The sequence below is a fragment of the Glandiceps talaboti genome, chromosome 2, assembly GCF_964340395.1.
Source record: "Glandiceps talaboti chromosome 2, keGlaTala1.1, whole genome shotgun sequence".
Taxonomy (NCBI): domain Eukaryota; kingdom Metazoa; phylum Hemichordata; class Enteropneusta; family Spengelidae; genus Glandiceps; species Glandiceps talaboti.
The window spans coordinates 26,298,069-26,311,862 of NC_135550.1; the positions used below are offsets into that span (position 1 = coordinate 26,298,069).

General features: G+C 34.1%; 1 protein-coding gene across 1 annotated transcript; it reads right to left on the bottom strand.

Moving 5' to 3' along the window:
• Positions 1-151: 151 nt before the first annotated feature.
• Positions 152-11,048, bottom strand: LOC144453604 (serine/threonine-protein phosphatase PP1-beta catalytic subunit). The gene is made up of 8 exons (XM_078144926.1): positions 10,897-11,048; positions 10,472-10,603; positions 7,929-8,159; positions 6,033-6,137; positions 5,355-5,426; positions 4,473-4,624; positions 3,629-3,763; positions 152-3,270 (listed from the first exon to the last, which is right to left on the bottom strand). The coding sequence occupies exons 1-8, from the start codon at positions 10,946-10,948 to the stop codon at positions 3,172-3,174; spliced, it is 978 nt and encodes a 325-aa protein (XP_078001052.1). The 5' UTR covers positions 10,949-11,048; the 3' UTR covers positions 152-3,171.
• Between the last annotated feature and the right edge of the window lie 2,746 nt (positions 11,049-13,794).

The window sequence follows — 13,794 nt, forward strand, 5'->3', positions numbered from 1 at the left end:
TATTTCATCATTATTCAAAACACCTTCCCCTCATAATACATAACAGTTCCAAAAGTGCAGGTAATTTTATTCAAAATGATCTTGTGAGCACTCAAACTTTAATCATATTTCAAAAGGGTATTGGTAAAAGTTTTTATTTCACAAAGATTTGAAGTGAGAATTTTGATTTTCATGAAAGCGCATACAAAAATGAACATTCTTTCTCAATAAAAACATCACACTCCTACACATTTTTTTTAAGAAAAGAAAAGTAGTCATTTATTGGCTATGGCATTCAAAAAAAACCCAACACTTTGCATAAAGGTGCAGACATGGAAACCAAAACCATTCAAATTCCCACAACTAGTAGAAGTGACAAAGTCTATATGAATTCTGTCTTGTAAGCCCCATTGTTGATTCATGTACAGCTAACTGTTCAGTTTGGAGTCTGTCGAGACTGAAGTTTAAAAAAGATACTAGTATGATGTCTTTGGACAACTGTCACCTTGTTAGCAACTTGTATCTATTTTGTGCTTCTAATGTTTAGTACACCTTTGAAGAACTATGGACCTGTTGCCAGTTTCTACCTTTTGCTCATAAATAACTATGGACCTTTTGCTGGTTCCACAATGCACCATCCACCTCCCTAAACAACGCAATGTATTTTGTATGCCTAAACTGGAAAGTTGACAATTTCCTTTGTACAGAGCAAGCTATAATTATTTTAGTTTGCCTCCTCGATAAACTGCAGACAACAAAACTATTTCCCTTTCAAGCTTGCTGTTGTATGATGGCAATGGTTGATCCTTGTATAAAAAGGGGCAGTTTCAAATTTCCTAATTTTTTTCCTGCATTTTCATCTCTTGATCTTTCACACTTTCACAGCATGAGATTGTAATTTTCATGAAGATTCTAATAGTTCTGGCCTTCTTATTTAATTTTCCTTTTTCTTTTCGTTTTGGAGATAATTGCTTCCCTTGAATCATATTTAGCTAGCATCTTCTGAGCACTGTCCAACCCAAGTTACTTTTCATTTATGCTTTTGTAGGCATTTTACACACTACATGTAAAATCGAAATAATAAGCAAATCACAAAGTAAACTTGGCTTCATATAAAATCCATTGTATGTTGACAGTTGAATAGTTTTTCAGTGAACATTTTCGATAACCACCATATATGAGTTAAACAATTTGAAGTACCACCACTTCATATATTAAAGTGGATTTTGTTATGATTAAAAAGAGTATGTTATCAATTGGTGAATTTAACACAATATAACGATGACATGCATAACATTTGTAAATCTTGAGTTTATGGTGAAAAAAAAATACCCTGTGTAACAGATTGTACATACTTGACCTTAACTTGGACATCAACAAACATGTCACTGCCCATTTTAACTTGGACATCAACAAATCTGTTACTGCCCACCTTAACTTGGACATCAACAAACATGTCACTGCCCATCTTAACTTGGACATCAACAAATCTGTCACTGTCCACCTTAACTTGGACATCAACAATTATGTTACTGCCCACCTTAATTTGAACATCAACAAATAAATTACTGCCCACCTTAACTTGGACATCAACAAACATATTACTGTCCACTTTAACTTGGACATCAACAAACATGTCACTGCCCACCTTAACTTGGACATCAACAAACATATTACTGTCCACTTTAACTTGGACAACAACAAACATATTACTGTCCACTTTAACTTGGACATCAACAAACATGTCACTGCCCACCTTAACTTGGACATCAACAAACATGTTACTTGCCCATCTATCTCCTTACATTTCTGAGAGCACTGATTTCTTCCCAACGGTTTCATTTCAGTACTACTCAAATACCATCCACTATGTGTGATCAAAGTCTAGTATTAATCTTCAAGGTTTATATTCAATTTTTCAATTCACAGGAGTGGGATAGTTATCCCTACAACCATTTTTAGACGACATTTTGAGTCCATATAAGGTAGTTCTGTGGAGATCAAACTTGATGTATTTAATACAGACTTGGAACACACAGAGATGACAGAGACTATGCTCTCTACATTACACTGTCCATTGCGTTTGATCAACTTATGGATCACTCACTATGTTGTTTGTAGTCTTACTGGATATGCAGTATTGTTTGTACCAGGAAAACTTAGACTCAGAAAGCAGGAAACAGTTTACTTCCCCTTTCTAATGAAATCAATGTATTTTGATATAATGAAGGTGGAGGAATATGACTCACCATATGACATGAACAGAGGTTTACTTTAAATAATGTTTTCCATGTTTTGTCACATAGTTCTCATCAGACGCTCCTGAGGGTGAAATAATGTCACAATTTGAATGCAAGAAGTGAAAATTTGAGCTGCTATGATGCATTTGAATACTGAGAATCAAGCCTACGGTTTGTTGACTAACAAATTCTATTGATATTATTAAATAACTAATACCTAGTGAAACCTCACTGCAAATCAATTAATAAAATACATAATTTACCTATGTACGCAACTCTGCTTGTCACACTGTTGGTTTTTTTTTTCTTGAAGTGGGCAAGACAGTTGAGAAAGGTATTTATAAAAGTCACTTTCATCAAATCTTCTACTACAAAATTTTGAAAATGTACCCCCTCCCCGTCCTCAGTGGTTCTACATTGGTGAGAAGCCCCCTTCCCTCCCCTTACTGACGATACATTTACCATCCATTGAGCTGTTCTTGACATTTAAATATTGTAGTTCCCCTGCACATTTCTCCCAGTCTTAAAGGTTCATTCTTTTCACATTATACAAAAGAAATTCACAGTTGACTTATTGATTAAAAAAAAGAAAGAAAGAAAGGAGTATCAACTTATGGCCATTTTGACAACATAGCAATTTGACAGAGTGAAATCCCTGGAGTTTTGAGTTGCCCATGACCTTTGACCCAAGAACATGCATCAAGTATGGTCATATATGACATCACTTCAACATAGTAAACAAAACATAAAGAAACATAAATGTTCATTAATCAACATCCAAAATGTCTGACAGCAAGCAAGCATAAACATTAGTATAAATAAAAACAAGAGTTGATTTTTCTCCTTGTCAATGCATGTTCTTGGTCTGTGTCCAGGAAGCTCTGGGCTTAATTGCTACACATGTAATAAAATGACATCATTCGTTAGAAACATCGCCATCATCACTTGGTGCTCATTTCTTTTTTGAAGGCCCACGTGGGGGTGTTCCAGGACGACCTGAATTGAGGCCACCATACTGGTACTTGGCTTTCTTCTCTGATGGTTTGAGAATCTGTAATGTAACCAGATAAGACACTATAAGTCAAGAATTAACCATACAAAACACAAATATTTTCCACTTCTTTTGTCAGATTTTCTATACTTGTTTTCATCTCATTTGTCTTCTTTCCAATGTGTTTTGGAACGTTTCCTACATTTCTTAATCTGTATACTATGAGCATGTGCCCTAAATAAATAAATAAATTATTATAAACATAAACAGTGCTAAATGGCAACCACCTACAGACATGAAATCTACAAGATACATGCATTGGATAACACAAATATTAACATAGTAAAAACACTGACTACACTTAGTGATACTCGACTTTACTATACAAATGTACAAATTAAATTTGTTGACAACTTACTTGGAAAGAACACATGAGTGTCTCATCTACACTCATCATTCCACCTGCATTATCAAACTCTCCACAATAGTTAGGTGCAGAAAACAAGGTGACCAGCTGTCTCTTGGCAAAGAATTCATAGCCGTCTTCAACCACCTATACAGAAAGACAATGTCAATTTCATGAACATGTGTATATACCATATTCACAAAAACACACCTTTCTCAGAAATATGTTCAGATAATTGTTTGGTGTCCCTGAATGTCAGACATCAAGTATAGACCAAGTTTGATTTCTACAATTTGATATATCATGAATTATCAGAATATATTTGTCAAATAGTATAACAATTGGAGACAGTCATTTTAACTTTCAAACCCCAGTGTTTTGAGCCTAGATACTTCTCTAGAAGGCTGAATGATATCAGGGCGTATTCCAAATGTGACAGAAGTTCATCCAAGAGGTTATGTGACACTTACAGACTGGAGTTAAATTCAGAATAGAAATTGACAATGAGATACAAATAACAATTGCAAGGCTTGAACCAGCAATGAACAGATTACCAGCCATCTTCCACACAGACAACAAAATATATTACAGTGTGTATACAGTGTGTATGTTACTATACATTCATAGTAAAACATAAAAAGAAAGTATATTGTTTACAATTGTACACACAGTGTCAAAAGATATTGGCAGTCTATTGTTATACACATCATACAATGTAGACAATAAAAGTGCAGAATGTAACAGACAATGGAAGTCCATTGTTGTATCTACATGGTGCTACAGGGCGTCACTCACTGTACATGTACAGTAAAACATTCAACATCGATGTCTTTAACTTGTAGAAGAGAAATCTCACCTGGTGGGCTCTGCATATTAAATCCAAATCATGTTTATTAAGGAATTTACTGACTACATCGCCCCCAAATGTGAAAGACACACCACGATCATTTTCACCCCATCCTTGTACATCTTTATCTGGATCTGACCACAGTAAATCACATAGCAAACCTGTGGTGTGAGAAATAGACAATTCATGTACTGTTAGGGTCTGTAAGTTAAATGGAAATGTACATTTGTATGTATTTCTGTGTCTATAACTGCCAGTGATCATATATACATATATATCAAATTATGCTGTAACATTATATTGGGGACTACCAAGAACAATCTAGTACCCTAAATTTTCTGCATGATACAAATATTGACATTGACCGTGAAACTGTTCATAATCTGGTCTTCCTGTTAGAGTTGCATTAACAATTCTAGAATAACATCCAAACTCATGACACAGGCTATACCGATACACTTTCATTTTGCCATTTAGAAACAAAACAAATATTTTCCTGGAAACAGTTAAATTTGCTTAAAATCCCATTTCACTTTTCAGGTCACAGTCTTTAATGGGACATGAATTTTTGAAATAGTTTTTTTGCACAACCTCAAATTTCTGTTCATGGCCATTGTATTTACAATTTTGAATTTGAAGTACACAACTCACGTTTCCATTAACACAACAATACTGATTGGAGGTAGAGCTTAGACAATGTTAACCATACATGTTTCAGCTAGTAGAACGACATGAATATGGTATGTAAATTACTAGAATGTTGCCTACAATTATACCTATCCTAAGGAAATTAGGATGGATAAGTTGATGAGAAGTGACTTCTCTGTACATCACTACATCGATATACTGAATTCAACTGCAGAATTGTAGAGAGACGCTGTGCTAACTTACCTGTATCTGGCACATCTGTGGGTCTCATGATACGTCTTATCTGTTCCATTGACTGAAGATCTGGTGATAATCCTATACAACAAATGTGTTAATGAATACTGTCATTAGTATTAATACATTTTTTTTACTTCATAGCAATAATGTTAATAAAATGTTCTTTTTTCCCCATTTATTTTCTATATGTGATGTGTGTGTTTGTGTGTTTCTATGTACAGATCTGTTGGGAAATTCTTCAACACAGCAACTACTGGGGTTGAATAAATAAAAGGTACTGTGACTTGACACAGGGTTCATAAAGTGTCAAAAACTACATATGTCATTATCTTGGACAACCTAAATATTTAAGTAAGTCACTCACAAAAAAACATCTTTTTGAAGAGTTTTAGTATATATAACACATTGTGTTTATTGCTTTGTGATGCATTCAATATGAATTGGTGTATGGTGATAAAACTTTCTATAACTTTGAAGTCAATGGTATTTTTATAGGTTGGGTTAACAAAACTTCTATTTAAAATAAAACAGTCACTTCAGTCATATCACTCCTACAAAGACATGCTGAGTCATTATTGACAATCTAACTTCTACAAATAATCTAACATATGTAGAAGACAAAGCAATAAGAAGGGATTGCCGAAAAAGACAACATACTTATTGCTAAATCATATTGTCACTTACCTCCATGACAACAGAAGATCTTTTCATCTACTATTGCAGCTATGGGGAGGCAGTTAAAACAGTCTGTGAAAGTCTTCCACAATTTGATGGTGTACCGTCTCTTACCTGTAACAAACAGATTGGATTTCTCATATGTGTATGTATTCCGACTGAACTGAATTTCATACTCAACATATGTAATTAATACAATGATACTAGATAATGTTGAAACACTGACACTATGGTGAAATCATATCTTGATAGAGGTTGCACTTTGAATGCCAAACACAAATTGTTTAAGAATACTACTGTACTTTTGACAGATACATAAGAAACAGAATGGAAAATAACATCACATCAGATGATTCGTAGAATACCTTTACGTTTCAGTAACTGAATTGCTGAAGCAAAATTCTCTCGATCAAATTACTAAGTCATATGTTATTTACCTCACCATGATATATCATTCGTGAATTAGTAAGTTCTTATTCATATCTGGAAATATTATGATGGAACCCACTATAGTACATAACACTACAGAAGATACAGTACTAACTGTATATATTCAAGATAACAGAGAGGACAAGAATTCCTGTTTCACATATATGACAGTCTTTGTGCAAGTCTGGATAATATACATTAATTTGAGTGTTGGTTACAGAATAATTGACAGCTTAATGTATAAACACAAATGATATAATAAGTAAAATCTATAACCATCATATATGCCAGTTGACATAATGCATGTAATGTACTGGATGTCAAAAAAGCTAAAGGTTAATGGCATATTTGCTGTCATTTATCAAAGTCTACTGACATGAGTTTACATCAATCTAAAATTTACTGATATTACCTCAACATTCACTGATGTCAACATAACTATACATCTGTACTGTCAGTGTGCCCTCTGCACCACTGACGCACACAATTTCAAGTGTTCCCCCATCTCTTACTATGTGGTGACTACTCACAAGAAATGCCAGTTTTTGTCATTCCGACCCAGAACAACAAAATTTGGCTATCATTAGAGGGCACACTGTAGTACTGTAGATGTCTAACCACTGACACAATAGTCAGATTCATTAATCAGATTTTACGTATCTTCTTCAACAGTGCAAATAGTCCTGCACAATTTTGTACATCAATTCATCAAGATTCTCAAACAATATGTCTATTTTGGACTGCTGGAATACATTGTAATACAAACAAAAACAACAATCTCCTGATATCAGCAAACATTCACATCCCTAGTAACTAGAACACTGGATGACTTATCACTATCAAAGTCTTATAGATAAAAATGAAAAATACTATTTCTACATATTCACTTTAGCTTCAGAGTCAAATCAAATACTACAACATGTACTTATTTTTCAAATATAATTACTACTTTCTTAAGTTTCACTGTATTTAAACCTTTCATTCTATGAAAGCTATGGGCAACTGGTTAATAATCAATGCAGTATTGTAAGTACTATCTGTTGTTGACAAAATTTAAAGCTTCACATTTTGATTCCAAAAAGGATATGTGACACAAGATCTTTATTTCACTGTTGTCTTACTTTAAAATTTCACCTTTCTGATACTGAAAGTCAAGGGCTCAAAATTAACTCTTTTCTTTGGTAGTCTTAGTGACCAAAAGTCCTGAACTGAAAATAGAGTTCCACTATTGGAAATATGTATGTTATTAAATACTTTCTGTCTATAAATCTTCCATCCTTTACATGTATAAATCATCACATAATCAGTGGCAGTGTGAGTGGGCTACCAGCTGCAAATTATGGTAGCCCCATGACAAGAATTGTAGTCTGTGGACACAGGACTACTGTTAATTTCGAGTCCTGAAGTACTACTAGTAATATGGATTCACAGAACTCTTAAAATGATAACATTTGAGAGACACGTAATAATACTTACATTCATCATAGAAGCCATAAATTCGGTTAATACTAGCACATTCATGGTTGCCTCTCAGTAGGAAGAAGTTCTCTGGGTATTTGATTTTGTATGATAGCAGCAGACATATGGTTTCAAGTGACTGCTTGCCTCTATCTACATAGTCACCCAAAAATAGGTAGTTAGCTTCTGGTGGGAATCCGCCATACTCAAAGAGTCTAAGAAGATCTGTGTATTGTCCATGTATATCTCCTGTAAGTGAACAAAACAAAGCTGATAAATTTCATGAAACAGGGTTCAACCTATTACAGTAATCAACATTGTTATACATCATCAAAATATTTGTACTCTCTACCTGATCATTTACCATAAACTGCTTTCTAAAAGTTTCTTTATCATTAGCTAAATGTTGTTTATACAAATATGAATACTGCTGCCCTTTACACTTTTACAGCCTTTTATTCTGGTTATTATGGTGGTCACATATCAACAAAGGGGAGCAATTAAAAAGAATATCCACAATGACAATCTTCTATCTACCTTTATTACTGGTATTTAAAATAAACAATATCAGTATACTGGTTAACTAATATTGTATTGTTTATTTCTTGAACTCATGGTCATAACCTTAATTTATTTTATCAATGTACTTTTTTTGTGTATTACATTGTGGTTCATAATAATATATATTTCTTAGACTCATGGCCACAGCCTTCATACTATAAAGTTGATGAACAGAAGCAATGGGCTCATGGCAATAACATGGATAAGGTATACTGAATATCATATTCTTTCTTATATTGATGTCATATATCAGTAAATTGGCTATTTGAAAGTTAATTAGGATTCTTCCAACCTCTTACTAGTATCAAACAGAACAATAAACCTGATCCTAACATGCCTACATGGTATTCAAGTAATGCACACATCAAAATACATCTATATGCAGGTTGTCTAATGACATATTTAAATTACAATTTAACAATCATTATAAAATATAACAATAATCTTTATTTATTATGCATAGTTCTTTAGGTTTTTATACACCTGTCTCCCAAGGAGTCCAGTGAAGGCTGATGCTTATGGGTCCGGCCCAGTTTGGATAAAAATTACAATTATGAATTAAGGTGTGAAAACAGTTGTCTAGAGATGCTATCCAAAAAAATTGATTGAGAACAAAATAATGGTCCTATTGGTCCTATTTAATCTTTATGGATCCACTGATAAGACAACAGGGAGGCTGCTACTAGAACCTGGAATTGAAACCCTGTCCCTGAGTGCCTGGGGAAAACCTGTGTTGCTCAGTCAAATATTAAATGATATTCTTCTTACAGCATGGCAAATTTAATTGAACCCTGTTGAAACTCACTGGTATAACAACAGAATAGAAGTACTATGGTCAACATAAATTTGTGGGGAGAACACTGTTGGGTGTTGTTGGATTGGCAATACCCATGTGAGTAATTGGTGACTCATACACTTTTCTCAAACTTACAAAACTCGTCTCCACTCTTACAGATTGACATTCACTTTGGTCTTACATGACTGTCTGTTCAGTTAATGTTTTCAAATTTCATTTGAAAAAATAAGAATATCTAAGGTGTTTTTTTTTTTTTACACATCTACAGCTGTAGAACATGTGGCAAAACTAAAGAACACTCAGCTCAATATATATATACCAGTATATGGTAAAAACCATTCTGGAACTTGAACAGAATACAAGAGTCTTTGACTGTTACAGTGTGCTTAGAATAGATCTAGTAATCAGTTTATGATAGTAGACAAAACAAACAAAGCAAAATTGTTATCACATAGGTATGTCAAATCATGTGTTAATTAGATTTATCAAGATGTTTACCATGTCAAATATCAAATTCAAGAACAGGTTTGGTAAAGACACTTTTAAAGGCCCACTACATGCTTTCTAAAATCATCACTTGCTAACACACATATTCAACAAACCCGAATGACTGGTATTAGTTATAATATTGCACCTCTTTTTATTGCAATTTACATTTATATTTGATGGTGATAAATGATATTAGACTCTTCAATCAAGTGTATAGTTTAAAGTCAGTATGAACAAGTATGATGTCTTGTATAGATGCTAAATTTATCAACTTTGGTATTAAACTTTTATAGAACAAGAAACTTTTCTTTTTACATTAGGTCCATTCTTCAAAGAAATCTTAAGAAATTTGTATGCATACAACACCATTTTTAATATCACAACAAAATTGTAATGATATCATATACAAGTCCCTTGTCTGTTCTTACTGTCTTCACTTTTTGACAGCTGCTTTGTTCGGATACAGAACATATGACATGTTGCATTCATGCCATACCAATCAACGGGCCAGAAAAGGTATTTGATAACTTCGCATGTCAAGCGATCTTGACCCCTTAATGTTCTCTACAAAACAAGCGAACACCCTGGTCATTTGCCTAAACGCTCAATGAGACGAACCATATTCCATATTCATAATTCGTACGTAAAATTGCACACTTCATCAATTCCAGTTCATATAAGTTTGAAGATGAATAGCTCGTATCAATTTACTTACCGCAAATTTTAAGTGGCGCTTCCAACTCCAAGAGGATAGGTTGACTGAGAAATATTTCACGTGCTTTCAAGCAAAGTCCTCTAACTTCTGCCTCCGTTAACTGTACTGGTTTGCCTGGTTTGCATCCTCTAACTATAGATGTAATTCGTATATATGAGAATGCATATTAAACAAGGACGAAACATACAGAAACAATAACAGAAAGGAGTGAAATATCAACGACAAGTCAACAACCTCCGCATTCCGGAGTGCCTGTATTGCGTTAACGTTACGCTGACACTGTTACAGTCGTTGTTACTTCATACTTTCATCAATCATTTTTAGTCACAAAATATATTTTAGAACACTGTACGATAAAGCTGAAACGTCATATTATCATCGATATCATTTTAAGGCATTAAGATCAGGGAACGTAACGAACATACCCTCTAAAAGCTGGCCGATAATTTTGTCTATGTTGAGCTCGCTGTCCGCCATTTTGGTGTACCCGTACTGACGTCACTTGTTGTTAACCATTTGCCTTATTTAGCAATCACCAGGGACACTAATATCCGTCAAGATATTCAAGGGGTGGTGTCTGTGATACACAAAGCAAAATAAGGAACGATAAATATATATCGCCTAGTTCTATCTGAAAGTATCAATATAATTTCAAAAGAATTATTTCAGATTAGAATAATTCATTTATACTTTGAAAAGTAGTATTTCACTGTAATTAACAGTGCAGGAACCCCTATGCCATAATGGACGAGACTGACCTACATTTGCGCGGAAGTTCATCATCAGACCTACCTATGCTACTTTTGCGAGGAGTATCCGAATTTCGAGGGATTGGCTCACAGGTGGTCTACTGTCGTCAATTCAGTGACATGAGATGTGGGGAGTGAAAGGGGAGGGTTATTGAAAATAAGGTAGTACTTTTGAAATGAATATTGTTCTATAGCTGCAAATATCGCCCCGGAATATAATCTTTATTAGTTTCAGTCAAGTCCAGTACTAAATATGCAAAGATAACAATAATAATAACAATAACAAAAAAGTCAGGGCTAAAAAGGAAGCCGAATGTTTTTTGTTTTATACACTTTCTCTAGGAACTGATGGCGAATATTCCCTGTAACTTTTGTTTGGCCACTTTAGGTTCTAGAACTTAACATACACTATAAAATTCTCACTGCCAGAAATAAACGGGTTACAAAAACGGGTGACGTCGGCCTGGGTGAAACTTGGACATTTTCATCAATTTCAAAGAATAGGCTCTGGAATAGGCAATTATCTATGACCCATCTATACTTTACATTTTGATTAAAATTATAGACAATAGAAATAATTATTTACTCGACCCTATTGTAGGGCTTCATGTTATATCACAGGGAGCCCAGAAACCGTGTTACAAAACAAACAAACGAATAAAATGACTCGAAGAAATTAACATAACATAACATAACACATGAATAACTATCTATAGTTGATAACAGTTGTAGAATCGAATATTTTAAATTTCTTATGCTTACGTTTATCTTTACATATACCTAGTAGGCACAGCACTACATCGACAGTACGGACTTTACCTTTTCCAAGAAATAAATGATATTTCTTGATGGGTAAAGCTTTGTTCAATGGGAGTCATTGGTACTGAGGACATATTACATCAATAGTTCAGTTCAATGTGTATAGTCAGTAGGCGTGGCGGATCTTAGGTACAATTCAGTAATCATCTACAATCTCAACTATAACCGTGTTATAATATGTCGTGTGCATTTACACAGGACACATAATTTTATTTAAAGTTGTTGTTGTTGTTGTTGTTGTTGTTCTATTTTATCTTATATTCTGTTATTTTGTTCGAATTATAGAACCAAAACGGACCACGGGGGTGTTACAAAGCAAATCTAGTTTGTGAAAGTCACAGGTTGCCAATCCCCTGGCGAGTCATTAGGGCGGAACTGACAAACATTTCTTTCATTTTATATCTCTCTCAAAATTGTTCCGGAATAAGAAATCCGTAACATCACTTCCGGGTATAACTTCCCCTGGTTAGTAGATATTGCCATATCTAATGGTATCACAGTATAACGGTTTATAAACGGATGATAAACTGTGATGAAATTAGATATATGTTAAAATACATTCTCAAAATATTAAAGTATGCATGCATTGCTACTACATGTAAAAGTGTGTAAGGCTGTTCAGTTCGATGACGACCCACTTACATGCAACTTACTAGTAGTAAGTAGTATATATTTATGTAAATTTATAAAACACGTAAACTCTCTTGTCATCCAATATTCCTCATTGTTATTCTTCGTTTTTCTTAAGAAATGCTTTGAAGTCTTGTAAATATTTGAAAGTTTCATGTCACGAACTGGGTAAATTATAATGTCACACGTCAAGTAGTCGAACTTGTTGAATCCTGTGTGGGATACATCATGTGCATGCCAACAGAAAACGAATATATTTGATATCATACAGTGAACATGACACCATTCACTGTAATTAATTCTCCATCATGAATGTATCTAATCTAGCCACATCCTCTCAATACATATATTGGCGACATATCCATGATTCAACCACCGACAGATTTTTTCCTGTTCTCGGTGAGAGAAGTTTGCAGTTCCGCTCTAGAGGGCGCACCTCACTCTGCCGTTGCGGTAAAAACCACCGTCTCAGGCGTCTGCTTCCATCACCACTAGTGCACTTAGTCCGACTTGAGTGAAAGAGTGCATTTTGTAAGATAAGAACAATATCATGTTTATAATTCTGATTGAAGTATGAACTGACGACATTGTGTTAAGTATCTGTTTAAATAATGTTCTTGCCCCACATTTTTTTGTGCATTCATATTTTTTAAGGGGGCTTTAAATTATAAAAGAAGGAAACATGGGCTAAAACAGGACAAGTAAGCTTATTGCGCTAATGGATCGTAAGTAACATTCTCAAATGTAAGTTTTTTTGTGTATTCGTTGTGATTCTCTATAATTGGAAACAACTGTAATAGACATGCATACTAGTAATATTTGCAAACATTTGGTTCAAATCAAGTATGAATGTTACTCCAATATATCATTTATCTGCAATAAATGAGTACAAAAACAACAACATACTTTGATGAGCTTAACTCATATTTCAAATTCTAACAGCCCTTTGTCATGACTTCATGTAATCATACAAAAGCACACTTTTGATTTATTAAGAATGTTACGCCCATCTATTGGCATGCAAGGGATGCTTGTATCAAAATTTGGAATATGTGTGTTTTCATCTATTGTTTCTACAAGTACCTAGGCAGATCTAAGCACTAAAGACCATATTTGATCAAACTG

Bases quoted from the DNA above. Each gene is read 5' to 3' on its own strand.
- LOC144453604 (XM_078144926.1), bottom strand. From the start codon at position 10,948: ATGGCGGACAGCGAGCTCAACATAGACAAAATTATCGGCCAGCTTTTA. The intron at 8,160-10,471 runs GTAAGTAAATTG...GTTCACTTACAG, and splicing joins AGCGCCACTTAAAATTTGCG to GAGATATACATGGACAATAC. The intron at 3,271-3,628 runs GTAAGTTGTCAA...GTTACATTACAG, and splicing joins CACTCATGTGTTCTTTCCAA to ATTCTCAAACCATCAGAGAA.